This window comes from Tenrec ecaudatus, chromosome 10 (genome assembly GCF_050624435.1).
Source record: "Tenrec ecaudatus isolate mTenEca1 chromosome 10, mTenEca1.hap1, whole genome shotgun sequence".
NCBI classification, from domain to species: domain Eukaryota; kingdom Metazoa; phylum Chordata; class Mammalia; order Afrosoricida; family Tenrecidae; genus Tenrec; species Tenrec ecaudatus.
The window spans coordinates 73803640-73820966 of NC_134539.1; the positions used below are offsets into that span (position 1 = coordinate 73803640).

A 17327-nucleotide genomic window follows, 5' to 3' on the forward strand; every position below is an offset into this window, starting at 1 on the left:
CATGACCCTATTGACTACAGAAGAAAACAACGCCCAGTCTGCCATCCGCATCCCACATTCTAAAGGTGAACGGATGTCCGCAACAGTTGGCTCTCATTTTGAGTCAGGCCCCATCCACAAAGGAAGGCTCTGAAGTCTTGCTCCGCCGACGTCGTTGAAGTTGACTCCACTGTAAGGAGGCAGTTCTTCCTTCGCCGCAATTCAAGTGCCTTCCACCCTGAGGTGGTCATCTCACAGCAGTCTATCAGATGGTGGTCCACTGTTTTCTGTGAGGTTTTCCCTGACTCGCTTCTCAGGAGGGGACCAGCTCTCCCTTCTGCTCTGTTTGTCGTCTGGAAGCTACGCTGAAGCCAAGCCATCGCGTGGAAGATTTAAAGTAGTGGCGCCATAGTTTCCAGCATGATAACAACACACAAACCACCCCAAGTGGCCAACTACCAGGAGAGTGGTCATTGTACCTAGAGGGACACCATTGTGATTCCAGGAAAAAAGAAATGGCTCAAAGTATGCTAGGTACAATGAGGCCTGTGCTAGTCTGGGTGCTTTAGAGAAACAAATCCACAGAAACTCATGTATAAGAGAGAGTTTTATATAAAGGTTAAGTGCACATCAAGAAAACATCCAAACCCAGTGCTGCCCAAGCCCACAAGTCCAACATTAACCCATATGTCCTAAGCATCTATTGACAGACCTGGAGCAGTTACTGTCTGCTCTTAAGGTTTCCTACAGATGCAAGAGAGAATGTCCTCGCGCTTTCTGCCTGCCTGCCTGTGGCAGCCATGATTGAATAGGGGAGGACAGTGATGAAAAGAAAAAAAAAAAACAACCCATATGTCCGACACCAATCCACAAAGTCCTCCTCCAGCTCACAAAGCACATGCAATGGTGCCGACTGCGGAGGAAAGCCGAGTCAGTGAGCGTGTAAGCATCTCAGCGCTGGCAGGGGTCTCCACACAGCTGCTCCAGCACCCAGGGCTGCATCGGGGTAGATCCACGTGGCTTCGCTTTGGGGAAGTTGAAGCAGGGAACTGCTAAGGCAGCTGTGCCCTGGTCCAGCAACCACAAAGCAAGAGACCCAAGAACTAGAAGGGCGAAGCTCACTGAGCCATGTATCCCTCTGCCCTTCAATTAACCCCACATGTGTTTATCAGCCAGGTTGGCACAATAATCTAACTACCCCAATGCCTTTAAAGAGAAAAAGAGGGAGAAATATAGATCAATCATTTGCTGATCTTAACATGGTTGGTTAAGCCCTGTGTTCCCCAACCCCTTTTTTTTAGTGAGACCAATTGATATCAGGCCATGATGTGGTCTCTGACTCTCAGCCTAGCAAAACCTTTAGAAATTCATACTTAATCATCTTGGTGGCTTGGGACAAGAAAGAACAGATTAGCAACGGCATGGGAAAGAAGAACCACCGGAGAACTAATTTTTGTTAAGAATTACTTTATAATGAATATTTGGTTCGTGGGTAAGAAAACCTAAAGTCAAAACATGATGCTTGTTATTGATTGTTTTCTCTTCGATAGTTATTCTGCATAACGTTGGAGATTTTGTGATAGTCAGAGCTGCCGTTTTTAAGAGCCTAATTCAGTGATGTAGGTGATTTTCACCCCGGGAGTCATCACCATCATCTATTGCCAACAGTTTTTCTAACAACCCACAGACTTTGCAGACTTAGAAATGGACTTTTTCTTAGGATTTTATTTTATTTTTTTAAAACCATTTTACTGGGGGCTCATACAACTCTTATCATAATCCATCAATCCATCCATTGTGTCAAGCACATCTGTGCATTTGTTGCCATCATCATTCTTAAAACATTTTCTTTCTACTTGAGTCCTTGGTTTCAGCACCTCATTTTTCCCCTCCCGCCCTGCTCCCCCCCTCCACCCTCATGAACCCTTGATAATTTATAAATTATTATTATTTTGTCATGTCTTACACTGTCTGCCATCACCTTTCACCCACTGTTCTGTTGTCCATCCCCCAGGGAGGAGGTTATTTGTAGACCCTTGTAATTGGTTCCCCCTTTCTACCCCACTGTCAGGGGAAGCCAGCCCCTAAAACATCATTATGAGTCCGGTAGGTGCAATTGTAGAGCGATAATAAGTAAAGATCATAGTAAAGTTATAGAGAGCATGAGAGATAGAAGAGAAATATTGAAATAAATAGTCAGACACAATTCATGGTAGCATGCTCACCTCAGCCCCACTTGGTGTTCCACGTTGAAGGAGAGAGAGAGATCTTTAATGCTAGCCCAGACTTTTATCTTCTCTGGGGACATGCAAGTCCCCTAATTACAGGTGAGGACATATATCACAGAAATGGGTTGTGCTATAAGTTATACAGTAATGAGAGGGGGTGGTCTAGGGAAATACACGCAATAGGAAGAAGAGATGGGTGGATCCTAGATTCAAGATGGCAGCCTAGCCTTAGTCATCCTTGGGCAGGTTTGACCTCTCTTGGGTCTCCTACAAGGAAACAGACAACTACTATTCTTATCAGAAGGGAGTGGGCCCTACTTGTTGTGGGATAAACTGTGGTGACTGCTTGCTCTAGATGGCTGATTATTCTCAGGGAGAATAACCTTTGATCTACTTCTGATGACCTCCAAGTGTATAGTCATTTGCAAGCAGCTGTTTGGCATATATTTAGGGGAGACAGCTTGGGAGAAATCCTTCTGTATCCCACATCCCACCTTCCCTCCTCCCTCCCAGTATCACCACTCACACCACTGGTCCTATAGGGATCATCTGTCCTGGATTCCCTGTGGTTCCAATTCCTATCTGTACCAGTGTACCTGCTCTGGTCTAGTCGGATTTGTAAGGTAGAATTGGGATGATGATAGTGGCGGGAAGGAAGCGTTCAAGAACTAGAGGAAAGTTGTGTGTTTCATTGGTGCTATACTGCATTAGGGTTTTATTTAAGTGACCATCTTTTGATGGGGGTGAGGGGGGGATCTCAGCTAACCTTGGAGAGGAGGGTAAGAGAGGAATATGATTGGGCAATGATATTGTCTTGATAATGTCACCCTTTCCCACTTAAGATTGCATAAATGGATGTTAAATGCTAAACCAGTGGTGATGGGATGGGTATTGGCAGTGTTCCTGAATGTCACAGAAACACAATGGAGACAGCAGGGGCCCAGCTTGCCTTTAGCCAGCTTACCTTTTGCCTGGATGGCATCTTGGAAGCCCGGGTGCTCTTCAGAGCAGAAGAAAGAAATTTGGAATATGAAGTCAAAGGGACACATCTGGCCTAAAATAAATTATGGCTGATCTGATTCTAAAAACTCTGAGTGAGTCTTTTACAGAGATTCAAACCTGATTCTAAGGAATCAACCTTAAAAAAATTATTTTGAAGGGTTTGTGGTTAGGCTCTGACTACAAGCCGATTTCATCAAACTCTTCAAGCTCTTTAGATCTCCAGGAGATCGACGGCTCTCAGCAAGGCAACGGTTAACAATCTGTTCCAACAACGGTCATCATGTGACTTTGCCAGTGGTTTTAGACAGTCCTGTGAGTCTCCCTTTCCTTGAATGATGAACCTTTGTAGTTGCGTCTTTTGGCCCCATGGTGTGCCCAGTTGTATTCATGTAACCAATAACATTAAAGATCGCTCTTTGCTTTTGATCTCAATCACCGTAACCAATGAGAATGTTGATTGTAGTTCTTCCTGGAGCTCTGTAATTAGGTGTGATTCCCCCACCTTCACTCAGATTTATGGGCCTTTGACCCTCACGTTTTCTCACACTCCACCATTCAAATGACATATTGACTTCCTTCTCTTTAATTTCCTTTCACAGAATGACACGTTTTTCCTGTGCAACCAGTCTTTGTTAGACAAATTTGCTTCTAGGTACAGGTGTTTTCTTTCTTTCCTTTTTAGAAACAATTACTACAGAAATCATAGAAACCTTCCTTAAACAAAAATATCAAAATGTGTTGCTACCATTTGATATCGACATATCTTTGATTTATGTCTATATATACATTTTAATGAGTCTTTTCCTGAGATGCAGGCGTTTTCAATGATTTAAATAAACAGCTCAATAACTCTGTCTTGTGCGTTATTTCTCAAGCCATATAACCAGAGAAGACTGCATACATGAGTTCAGATTCTGTTTCTGTAGCGGTTGTCGGGTTATCAACCAACTCAGTTTGACACATTCCAGGGGGTCATCAATTGTGACTCTCAGGATACTCTCTCAGTGTGATGGATAATTAAGCAAAACCAGATATCTGAATACATTTCTTGTTCTAATAGTTCCTGTAGACAGAAAGACTCAAAGTCATAGTATTTATAGGGGATTTCATACTCTTGCTTTTCCTTTCCCTTGCTGGCATGTAGTTATTTTACTCTGCAAAAGTAGGACCAGGCTTTTACTGGTTGTGTAGATTGGTGGGACCCCACAATTGTGGTCTTTGAAGTCACCCCCATGTCAGAATCATCAACCATTTAAGATCAAAAGAGCAGTATTTATCCACAGCTGTGGGGTTAGGAAAGGAGGAATGGCAACAGGAGCACTGGGAGAAAGTGGGATAAACAATGGTACACTTAGAGCATCGAGATGAATGGAAACCATCTGTGCCCAGATTGTTGACTACTCCTGATCTGCTCCGTAATGTTTCACTGGGCAGCGTTTCCTTGTGCGTCGGGTTGCTATGGGTCAGAACGGACCCAATGGTGCTTCACAACAACAATATAGCTGGAGAAAGCATACTGTCAAGCTCTTTTAAAAATAGACTGTTTCCCCTGGCTGAGGACAAAGAGACACCTGATTGGTGGTGGAACTCTTAAATCAGGCAGGGGCAGAGCAGACTGGCAGCCCTTTGTTCATCCTATAGCTTGATTGTGGCCAGAGCTGTCTCATGCCGAGGGCACATAAAAGTGTGTTATCTGACTCTTCATTTCTGGGCAAAGGTAATCAGAAGGTTTCTTGTAGAATTCCATTCCAAGGTCCACGTGTCTATAGAGCATTCCTGGCTCAGGTGCAGTGGGTGTGGCTGTGGTGCAGTGGGTGTGGCTGTGGTGCCATGGGTGTGGCTATGGTGCAGTGGGTGTGGCTGTGGTGCAGTGGATGTGGCTGTGGTGCAGTGGGTTGTGGATATTTATAAGACTTCCTGGAAGGTGTGGTGACACGGATTGCAATTGGCTTTCAAGACTTTAATCCATGGGTTCAACCCCTGGCAGGACTCAGGAGTCACCTGTGTTGGTAGCCCATAGAGGTAGCTTTTCTCTGAGGAGCAATACTTGAAATCAGCAACCAGACTGAGTTTAATTGTTAACGTCTCTGTTTAATTGTCAGTATGATCTATAAGGGATTTAATGCTCCACGTTTCACCCGTAAACTGTTTAAATGGTATTTATCTCAGGATTGTTGGGAGGAGTACAACCAACCTGCCGCTGTTGAGGTTAATAAATGCTCTTGTGGTTCAAAACAAACAAACAAACTGACTAATTAATTGAAATAGACTGTTCAGGAGGGACCACGAGAACTAACCGGGACTGCACACCTCATTTTAAAGGTGATGTGACCTTGGGGGGTGCTGCTCGCTCTAAAATTGATGTGGAGATGAGTGTACAATTCTCCTTGACAGGATTGGATGATGGAACGATTGAACTGCATGATCTGACGGACTACAGAAAAGTGGGTGAAGGGAGACATCGGTCAGTGTAAGACATGAAAAAATAATGATAATTTATAAATTATCAAGGGTTCATGAGGGAGAGAGGGGAAAATGAGGAACTGATACAAAGGACTTAAGTAGAAAGAAAATGTTCTGAAAATGATGGCAAAAAAAATTTTTTGAGAAAAAGAAAATGATTATGGCAACAAATGTGCCTGACACAATGGATGGATAAATTGTGCTGAGAGTTGTATGAGTCCCCAATAACACTATTTTTTTTAATTTCATGATCTGTAAAATAGGTGCCAATAAAACGGTTGGAAAAAAAAGATACAACTGAACAAATTCAATGGAGAAAAAAAATTGACTGTTGAATTTAAAGGACGAAAAAAAAAGTTAGGTGGCATGCAGAAGAAAAAATATCTCCTCTCCCATAAAATAAGTAAAAAAATAAAAACATTTAAAAAAAAAAAGAAAAAATATCTATTGCCACCAAGTCAGTTGTGACTCAGCAACATCGCAGGACAGAATGGAACACCCCCATAGGGCTTCCAAGGTTGAAAATCTTTTCTTTTTTTAATTTTATTTTTCATTTCTTTGGGTTTGTTTTTTTTTAAGTCTTTTCAAAAGTAGACTGTCCCATCTTTCTCCCGGGAGTGATTGGCAAGTATAAACTGCCGACCTTACTTCTAGGTTGAGAACTTAACTGGTGTGCCACCAGAGGCCCTTGGTAAAAATACAAGTTAAAGGTCAAAATAACCCAAATGCTTATCAGGTGATAAATGGAGGCAAGTGTGGTCTACTGATAAAGTGTGATATCATTCCTTCATACCAAGGATGAAGGACTGCTAAATGCTACAGTGTGGAAGAACCCAGGGAGGAGGCTCAGTGAAAGAAGGGACAGAAAGAGGACACCCGTAGGACTGCACTGATAAATATGTAGGATAGGAAAATCCACAAAAACCACCAAGATAAGGCTTCAGACATCCTTCAAGCTGGGAACTCTCAATGACATCCAAGACAAGCCTGTGAAGTGAACAATAACACCAGAGAGGTACACACCCATTAAAACAATCATATGAGAGCAAATGGGCAAAATGTGCCCAAGGATGAAGCTCAGAAGGCAGGAAAAGATGCAGGGAGGAGGGGGAGGACGAAGGAAACCAGTGAGCACAGGGAGGAAGGAGGACGAGTGCTGTTACACTATGGAGATTGCAATTAATGTCACACAACAGAGTGGAGGGAGACAGCGGACAGCGTGAGACAAGAAATGACAATAATAATATATAGTAATTGATCAAGGATTCGCGACGGTAGGAGGGTGGGGGAGGGAGGGTCAAAAAGAGGAGCTGATACCAAGGGCTCAAATAGAAAGAAAATGTTTTGGAAATGTTCATGGCGACATATGTACAAGTGTGCTTAATACAATTGAATGACGATTGTTATAAGATTTGTAAGAGCCCCCAATAAAATGAGTAATTAAAAAAAGAGAGAAAGAATGTCACAAAGCAAAATATGGAAGAATTGTTGAATGGAAAACCAGTTTGCTCTGTAAACATTCACCCAAATCAAAATAGGGCTTCAAATATATCCAACGAGTAGTGAATCTCAGTCTCAAACTCAACCAAAATCACCGCCATCATGTGATGACTGATTTGCTTGTTTAATTAATTCCAACTCATCACAGCCTATAGGACAAGCTAGACCTGCCCCTGTGAGTTTTTGAGACTGTAAATATTTATGAGAGTAGGAAGCCTTGTCTTTTCCCCTCTGAACAGGCGGTGGTTTCAAACTGCAGATCTTGCAGTTAGCAGCCCAGTGTATAACCCACTAGGCCACCAGGGTGCCTGTGAATCTCAAGTCTCCCAAATCAAAATAATAATAATAATAATAATAAATCCCAAGGAGGGCAGGAAGGAAATGAGTGATTGCCAGGGACTGGGGAGAAGGGACAATGGGGACTGATTGCTAATGAATACAAGCTTCCATTTGGCAAGAGGAAGATATTTTGGAACTAGACAGAGGTAATAGTTGTACAGCATTGTGAAGATCCCAAATGCCACTGAATGGTAAATTTCATGTTATGCGAATGTTATTGTTAGGTAACTTAGCCTAGGGAATTGGGAAGTCCATTTACGCATGCCCAGGAGAGCCAGCAAAGGACAAAAGCTGGATTTTCCCGCCGGTGGGCCCAGATGGGCGTTACACCTGGAGCAGCCCACCTGGGCCAGGTGACTGCAATTCAGCCAATGGGATCAACCTGGGGTCGTTCACCACGCCTCCCCCTTGAAGAGGCAGGGACCGAGAGGGGTCTTGGCTTGCTTGTGGGGTCTGGTGGTCTTCGTGGGAGGGGAGAGATCCTTGCGTGTCCCGGAGCAGTCTCTGCCAGGCCGCATGGTCAAAGGAATCCTATAGGTGCCATGTAAAACCTGATGCTTCTTTGAACTCTCATTAAATTCACTTGGATCACGAGCCCAGCTTCAGCGTGAAATCTTTCTCGCATGGAGCCAAGGACCGAGGCTGAAAGCTAGTCCCGGAGAGAGAGACCTTACATTATCACAAACACATGCAAAAGCAACAACAAACAAATAAGAAAGCAAAACTATATGAGGCAAGAGATGGTTCTAGAGAATTAGAATCTCTCCGTAACTCATTTCTATGAAGGCAGCGTAACCCTGATACCAAAGACTGGCAATGACAACATTAAAAAAGAAAATTATAGTCCAATAGCCCACATGAAGACAAAAACAAAAATTCTGAAGGAATGTCTCATCAATAGAATTCAACAGCATATCCCAAAAAATGTATCCTGATCAGTGGGATTCAAACTAAATATGCAAGGATGGGTCCTTAGAAAAATCAATCAATGTAATTCACCACATTAATAAAACAAAGGTAAATGATCACATGATCAGCTCATTCACTGCAGAAAGATATTGATAAAATCCAACACCCTTTCCTCTCAGCAACACTGGAGGAAATTTCTCGATCTAATTAAGGTCATATGTATGAAACCCACAGCCAGCATTATTGTCGGGGAATAAGGGCTGGAATCACGCTCTTTAAGACCAGGAAGAAGCCAGGTCTTCATCACCGTTATCACCACTCGTATTCCATACTGTACGAGAACCCTTATGTAGAGCAATCAGCCAAAAAGAGCAAAGAAAGGGCAACAAACAGGTGAGTGAAACTTCCCCTATGCCCAGAGAATCCTGCACATAAAGAATCACAGAGATGCTGTAAGAAAGTGAATGGAGCAAACCACTAAAGGCATGCGACACAGCAACTGTGGGAGCAGAGCAGGGAGCCCCCGAGGGAGTGCAAAGGACAGACTCTGGGGCCAGAGCGTGACACCCCATCGGACCTGACTGAAGGACACGCCTAGAGATAAAAAATCAGACCTTGATCTATTTACAGGTTTTTCTTAAGTTTTTCTTTCCTCTTAATTAATTTATTCTTTAAAGGATCATTGGTTTTCTTTTTTGTTGTCATCGCTGTGTTCTCATTCATCGCCTGTCTTGCTATGCCTTGATTTTTGATGCATATTACTATCTCTACAGCTCTATCTAGATAAGATAGATGTGTGGGTAATGAGGTGGCGCTGACCAACCCAGGGACAGGGGAGCAACAAGTGATCCAAAATTAGTGGCAAGGAGGGTGTGAGAGGCCTGGTAGGGATTCAGCAAGGGAAATGTAACCGAGAGAAATTACTGAAACCCAAATGAAGGCTGAGCATGATAGTGGGACAAGAGGAAAGTCAAAGGAAATAGAGGAAAGAGCTGGGAGGCAGAGGGCATTTATAGAGGTCTAGATAAAGACATGTACATATGCAAACATATTTATACATGAGGATGGGGAAATAGATCTATGTGCCTATATTTATAGGGTATTAAGGTAGCAGAGGGACATTGGACCTCCACTCAAGTACTCCCTCAATGCATGAATACTTTCTTCTATTAAATTGGCATTCTATGATGCTCACCTTCCTAACACAACCACCAAAGACAAAGCAGGTGTATAAGCAAATGTGGTGAAGAAAGCTGATGGTGCCCAACTATCAAAAGATATAGCGTCTGGGGTCTTAAAGGCTTGAAGGTAAACAAGTGGCCATCTGGCTCAGAAGCAATAAAGCCCACATGGAAGAAGCACACCAGCCTGTGTCACCACGAGGTGCTGAAGGGATCAGTTATCAGGCATCAAAGAACAAAAAAATCATATTGTGTGCTCACCTTCCTGATATGACCGCTGAAGACAAATGGGTGCATAAGCAAATGTGGCAAAGAAAGCTGATGGTGCCCAACTATCAAAAGATATAGCGTCTGGGGTCTTAAAGGCTTGAAGGTAAACAAGCGACCATCTAGCTAAGAAGCAACAAAGCCCACATGGAAGAAGCATACCAGCCTGTGCGATCACAAGGTGTCAAGGGATCAGGTATCAGGCATCATCAGAACAAAAAAATCTTACCATAGTGAATGAGCTGGGGAGTGTGGAGTGGAGACCCAAAGCCCATTTGTAGGCCACTGGACATCCCGTTACAGAAGGGTCTTGGGGAGGAGATGAGACAGTCGGGGTGGGTGCGACGTAGCAACAATGAAAAATACAACTTTCCTCTAGTTCCTAAATACTTCCTCCCCACCCCACCCCCACCCCTTCCCACTGTCATGATCTGAATCCTACCCTGCAAGTCTGACTAGACCAGAGGTGGTACACTGGTACAGATGGGAACTGGAAACACAGGGAATCCAGGGCGGATGATTCCTTCAGGACCAGTGGTGTAAATGGTGACACTGGGAGGGTAGAGGGAGGGTGTGTTTGAAATGGGGAATCGATTTCAAGGATCTACATGTGACCTCCTCCCTGGGGACATACAACAGAAGAGTGGGTGGAGGGAGACATGAGACAGAGCAAGATATGACAAAATAATAGTTTGTGAATTGTCAAGGGTTCATGAGGGAGGAGGGAGTGGGGAGGGAGGGGAAAAAGTGAGGACCTGATGCCAAGGGCTTGGGTGGAGAGCAAGTGTTTTGGGAATGGTGAGGGCAACGAATGTACAGATATGCTTTACACGATTGATGTTATGTATGGATTGTGATGAGTCGTATGAGCTCCTAATAAATAAAATGATTAAAAAAAATAAAGTTAGGATGATCATTCGCAAGAACTCAAAACAAATTGGGGTCAGTATGCATTTAAATGAAGCACCAAAAATATATTTTTTTTCTCTTTTAAAGGCCCTATGCTGCACCTACTCTGTCTTTTGAAGATTGTAACTCATGTATTTTATAATATAATGGCAACAATAGTGCCTCTGAGTTAACTGTGCAACGATTCCCTTTGGGTACTGCAGCTGAGCAAACAGAAGCCAGTACCAGAGACATTCCTTCCTTTTATTGTAATATTTTTCCATAATTTAATGGGAAACATTTAAAAGCAATGTTTTTATCCTTTCATGTTAATTTACAATGCTATGAGCTATAATAAAATGAAACTATTAGCAAAGAGCAAAAGTTAATAAAGACAGATATTCCTAAAGTCTCAAGGACTGAATAAAGCTAAAAAAAAAAAAGACGACTATACTCTTGATAACATGCCCAAATTATGTAGAAGACTGACCATCCTCATTTCCAAGGAGCATTCTGACTGTACTTCTTCAAACACAGACTTGTCCATTCTTTTTGAAGTCCGTAGAATATTCAGTATTTTTGTCAATGCCACAATTGAATTGGTCAATTATTTAATCTTTGAAATTCATATCACAGAGATATTTGATCAATTGATTGTGGTGTTATCTGCCAAGCTCCTTTACTGAGATTACTACTTCTTTTTATTGATAATAAATTTGTGAGATTTTAAAAAAATGAAGACACACAGAACACAGTTTTATTTATTTTCTCACTGGTCCTGACCTACCATATTTAGAAACTTTCACAGGACTCTAAAAGAATTCTATTTTTGAAGAAAGGAAAAACTTTAAATCCCCACGTAACATCTGCTTAGATTGTTCCATTGTTAAATATCTTTTTTCTTCTAGACTGAAACGTGTCTTGCTTTCAGCCACTGAAAAGCCTTAGTTACATAGTCACCAGATGTGTCACGAATAAATCTTGCTTTATTAAGAAAATGACAGCGGTTGAGGTTGCGCTAATTTGGGGTGAATCACTTTAAGGGTTCCGTGGTTTCTTCACGTGCAAACTGCATGTCAGTAAAGATGAAGACAAGTGTATGTGGTGTAATAGGCTTGGCACAGCACAGACACAGCCTGTGACATGAAGTCACCTGAAATCCTCAGAGCAAGACCAGTGGCAGTGGATCTACTGGAGAGCTTTAAAAGCTGTTCGCTGCTACCCCCTCGACCAGAGGGAATCAAAACTAGCCTGGCAGGCTGTCTAGCAGGACCACTGATGTGTGGATTGGAAGCCATCTGGCTCAATTCTCCCACTTCACAGATGGGAAAACGGAGGTCCAGGAAGTTTATGACGCTTGCTTAGAGAGGGAACACGTTTCAGCTAAGTCTAGGACCAGGGTTCTGTTCACCCGTGCAAACATCTGTCTCCCCCTGTGACTCTTCACAATTTACCATGTGTCTCCTTAGCAACTTGGCTTGACTTCGTCTACCGTCTCACTCCAACCCTCCTCCACCCACTCACCCAGCTTCTTGTGGTAGTGAACGTGTCTTGGGACTTAACTTTCATTCTCAGACACCAGTATTTCAGCAGCCGATCATACATTTTACATTCAACCCTAGTACACATCTATTTCCAGGTATGTATGTGTGCATTTGAAGGGATTTCAAAAGGTCTATCTAAAAACAAAGCAAAAAAAAAAACCCCACCTTTCCTTTTTAATTCTCTTTTCCCACAAACCTTTGAAGCTCCCGTCTATGGAAAAACCTGCACCGCATCTTCCTGTGGAGGCCACACCCCTTCAGAGTCACAAAGCCTGAATGGAAGATGGTCTTTAGTTTGAGAATTTCCATGTCGCCTTTGGCACATGGAGTGTTTAGCCTTTCAAACAGCTGTGGGAATGTGCATGGGGCTCCCTCTCCATATGGTTCCCCAAGAGAGCGAGGGGTGTGGTGGGCCAGTCGCTCTTCATGCCGGCTTCGCTGTTCTGTCCTTCAAAGAGTAGAGGGAAGTCAATTCATTTCTCCTTGCAGAACTATCTGTATTTTTCTCTGCTGTGAAGTTATCATGGTAAAGTATGGGTGTGTAGACATTTAGAAAGACAGGGAGGTCAATAAGGGCAGAAGTCAGGCAACTGGGGGTGGGGTGGGGGGAACCCAACTTTACAGACATGAAGAAATCAGCCCTTGGGGGTGGGAGGGAGGACAGTCTTTTCCAAGAGCTGTGACATGACCGGGCAATTGTCCCCCAAGACGGGGATGTGAAAGAATACACTCAGCTGCAGAACAAAGCTATGGTCTTGGATTTATAGCTTTTAATGTCTTTCAAATGGGGCTGGGCATCAAGAGCCTTTTCCAGAATAGGCCAAGGAAGACAAGTCCAGTTTGGTCTTTAAAGCTTTAGAGAGCTCCGTGGTCAGCAGCTGGTGGAGGGACTCGCCGTCGTGGGAGTACACCCAGGTCTTCCCAGTCCAATCGTAACGCTTGGGCCCACTGGAAGACGAAAGAGACACACAGTGAGCCCACAAGGACAGCCCCTTGGGAGGGGAGCTCTGATCCCACCCAATCTGCCACCAGAAATGGAGTGCACTGAAGGTCTAGAAAGCAGTACTTCACCAGGCAAGTGTCTGCTGTCTCGCCTTACGAATACTTACCTGTTTGACCTCTGGACCAACGTAAGACCTTACCATGGCTGAACCTCCCTGGTGGTCACTGAGCACACTCTGACTCTCTGTCACCTTTCCCTCAGCAATGTGGCTGCTGTGCTCTTACACGTCTACTCCGCCCCCCCCATATAATTGACATATCACACAAATCACTAGGCGACTGTGCAGAGTCTCCATAACCCGTCTCAGAGCAGTGTCTTCATTCTGGCGCACATGACTAGCAGCTCCCCGTTTCCCTCCAGCCTTCCCCAAGAAACCAATTACTGTCCTCATAGGTTGACCTATTCTGGATGTCATATGCTGAACAGCATTTAAAAACAAACAAACAAAAAACTAGCAAGAATAACGAAAGTAAAACAGATAAAAACCTGAATGGAAAAGAAAGCAGGAAATGTGAAAAACAAGACCCCATTCAAATGGATCATAAGGAGATCGAATGATAGGGAGCTACATTTGAAACAAGCCACTGTCCAATGCACTGTGCGAGCTGTGTAGCAAGGCTGTCCATATCCAGGTCCATGGTCAGAGGCAGTCACCGGGGGCTTAGTCCACATGCATTATTTCCCCTCTGCATTTTCTCTAAACTGGAAAAAGCTTTAAAATGGATCAAATGGGAGATCCAGTGATAAGATCATTGCACTTTGACCTAACTAGTCTACCATAATTGACTTTACAGTGCCCTTGGTCTGATAACAAGGCTGTTCACATGCATCAACTGTGACTGGAGGAGGGAACAACAAGAGATCTAAAATCAAATCCATGGCCAGGAGGGTCTGAAATGCCTGGTGGAGTTCAATCAAGTGCAATGTAGCTGAGAGGAAGTACAGAGGGCGGAATGAAGGTTTAACATGATAGTGGGAGGGAGGGTGGGGGAAGCAAAAGGAAATAAGAGGAAAGGCAAAAGACATTTATAGAAGCTTAAACAGTCATAGACCTATGTAAGCATATTAATATATAACAATAGGGATATAGGTCTATGGACATATATTTATAGGTTAAATATTAAGGTAGCAGACGGACATTGGGTCGCTACTCAAGTCCTCCCTCAATGCAAGAACACTTTGTTCTAAAAACCTGACATTCTGTGATGCTCACCTTCCCAACACGATCACTGAAGACAAAATGATGCATAAATAAATATGGTGAAGAAAGCTGATGGTGCCCAGCTATCAAAAGATATAGCATCTGGGAGGGGGGTCTTAAAGGTTTGAAGTTAAACAAGTAGCGATCTAGCGGGGAAGCAACAAAGCCCACATAGAAGAAGCACACCAACCCGTGTGATCATGAAGTATCAACGGGATCAGGTAGCAGGCATCAAAAGACCCAAAGCTCATCTGTAGACAACTTGACAACCCCTCACAGAAAGGTCCCCAGGAAGAGACGAGCCAGCCAGGGTGTAGTATAGCACCGATGAATCACACAACATTCTCTAGGTCTTCAATGCTTCCTCCATCCCCAGGCCCTCCCACGATCATGACCCCAGTTCTCTCACAAATCTGGCTACACCACTGGCTCAGATAAGAGCTCTCAACACACAGAATCCAGGACACATAAACCCCTCAGGACCAATAATGAGAGTAGTGATACCATGAGGGTAGGGGAAAGGTGAGGGGTAAGGGGCTAAAAGGGGGAACTGATTGCAATGATTGATGTATAATCCCCCCTCACCCCTGAGGGGGATAGACAACAGAAATGTGGGTGAAGGGAAACCGGTCAGTGTAAAACATGAAAATAATAATAATTTATAAATTATCAAGGGCTCATGAGAGTGGGAGGGAGGGTAAAAATGAGGAGCTGATACCAAGGGCTCAGTAGAAAGCAAATACTTTGAGAATGATGATGGCAACAAATGTATAAATGTGCTTGACGAAATGGATATATGTATGGATTGTGATGAGTTGTATGAACCACCAATAAAATAATTTTAAAAAGAGAGGAGCTGATACCAAGAGTGCAAGTAGAAAATGATGATGGCAACATATGTACAAACATACTTGATACAATTGATGTATGGATTGTTATAAGAGCTATAAGAGCCCCCAATAAAATGATTTTTTAAAATAAAAACTCTGACTGGCGGGGATTCACCAGAGGCTTCGTCCGTGAGTAGATGCCTGGTCCCCAGCTTTGGAGACCATCTCCCCAAGGATCCCACTGTCCTCCAGAGCCTTCAGAGAAGTGTTTTTTAAAATTGTGGTCATGTGTGTGCCATTGACGTGATCTGGCCTTCCCTATGTCATGATTGTGTTTTTAGACGAAATTCATGCAACATAAAGCTAACTATCTTAAAGTGCACAATTCAACCAAACACAAACACAGCAAAACGACAGCAACAGACCTGCATATGCCAACAATGACACCGAATGCCAATGGATTAAATGTATCCATCAAAAAACAGAGAGCAGCAGACAGGATTCGAAAACAAGACCTCCCAAGGTGCTCCCCAGAAGGTGCTCCACCTGAGACAGCCTGCAGGCAGGCCTTGCTCACTCTCAGACTTTGTGATCTCTGGACTTCCATTCTGGTTGTTCTGGTTCCATTACCTCTTGCAGTTTTACCTTTGTTTTAAAGTTTGGGGATCATTTTGGTCTCATGTAGAGGGTTTTCACAGGGTTTCCATAATCTTCACGGAAGCAGATCACCTGGTCTGTTTCTTCCAAAGTCTCGATGGATGGATTTGAGCTGCCAACCCATTGGTTACCAGCCACCTGGGACTCTAGTTTCCAAACATTTTCATCACTCCAGAAAGATCCGGTAAGCAGTTACTTCCCAATCTCCCTCCTCTACCACTGTTTAAAAATTTATTTTTCTTAAGCCAACTTTAAGTTCATGAGATGGCGAGGTTGACGGCTGGCCCATCTGCATCAAACTCACGTAGGGAAGTACAGTGGTCCAAGCCTTTGGGAAATGCGGGTGTAGACCCCGGTGCGCTGGTTCGTGCCATGTCTGGTTATTCCAGGTGCATACAACTTGCGCCCACTGATTCCTCCTCACAGTTTGGTGGAGAAGCCTGAGGCTGCCAGCAGATGTGGGCACAAGAGGACATCTTGGCAGAGGTGAGAGCAGAGCATGTTGGGAGTCCTCAAGCCGGGAGACCCAAATCTACCTGGAGCCCTGGGGAGATGGTCTCCACAGGTGGGGACCAGGCGGAGGTTACCAGAAAGTTTAGATACAGAACATCTGTTAGGGTTTTGGAAACATCAAGGTGGGTGTGTCTTATCAATCAACTGCTGGGGCTTAAATATAGGCAGTTGAGTTCCCCTAGAGATACACTGGGATAAGACTGGTGATCCATGTCGGAAACATCAGACCCCGAAAACTCTGGGGCACAGTTCTACCCTGGCACACAAGGGGGCGCCCGTACTCAATTATCACGCAGATGGCAGTTGCCTTGGTTTGGTTTGGGGGTTTCGCAAGGCTGTGTGGCTAAGGGCCACAAACCAGGCAGCCAACGGCCACAGAAACTTAACCTTTCACAGCTCAGGAGGCCAGAAGTACAAAATCAAGACTTTCGCAGGGTTACGAGGGCTCTAAGAGAGAGGTCATTTTCTTCTCGCTCTTCCAAGCTCCCCGTGCTTCCAGTGGTACCTGTTCTTGGCTTGTGGCTGCGTCACCCTAATCCTGCCGCAGCAGCCGTACGGCATTCTCCCGTGTCTGTGTCTCTGTGATACAGACAGACTCCAGTCACTGGATTTAGAGCCTACGGACCAAGTACTCCCAGAAGACCAATCCGCCTGCCTAAGGAGCAGTACAGCCACACTTTGGGCTTCATCTCCCACACTTTGGGCCTGGTACCAGGAGAGACTGGTCCCTGAAAAAGGACATCAGACTCGGCAACGTAGAAGGTCAGTGAAAGGTCAGTGAAAACGAGGAAGATCTTCACGGAGATGGACCGACCCGAGGCTG

The 17327-nt window shown here is 44.1% G+C and overlaps 1 protein-coding gene and 2 non-coding genes across 3 annotated transcripts in view; 2 read left to right on the top strand and 1 right to left on the bottom strand.

Moving 5' to 3' along the window:
- Positions 1-673: 673 nt before the first annotated feature.
- Positions 674-803, top strand: LOC142460523 (small nucleolar RNA SNORA31). The gene has a single exon (XR_012786713.1). It is a non-coding gene; the product is annotated as a small nucleolar RNA SNORA31 (small nucleolar RNA).
- Positions 804-4753: 3950 nt separating this feature from the next.
- On the top strand, positions 4754-4891 carry LOC142460628 (small nucleolar RNA SNORA48). Its single transcript, XR_012786800.1, has one exon. It is a non-coding gene; the product is annotated as a small nucleolar RNA SNORA48 (small nucleolar RNA).
- An 8157-nt stretch (positions 4892-13048) lies between these two features.
- Positions 13049-17327, bottom strand: part of FXN (frataxin) — a 30594-nt gene continuing 26315 nt past the window's right edge. The window contains exon 5 of the mRNA XM_075559077.1: positions 13049-13248. Within this exon, the coding sequence (XP_075415192.1) occupies positions 13098-13248 (151 nt within the window). The 3' untranslated portion in view covers positions 13049-13097. The remainder of the gene's footprint in view (positions 13249-17327) is intronic.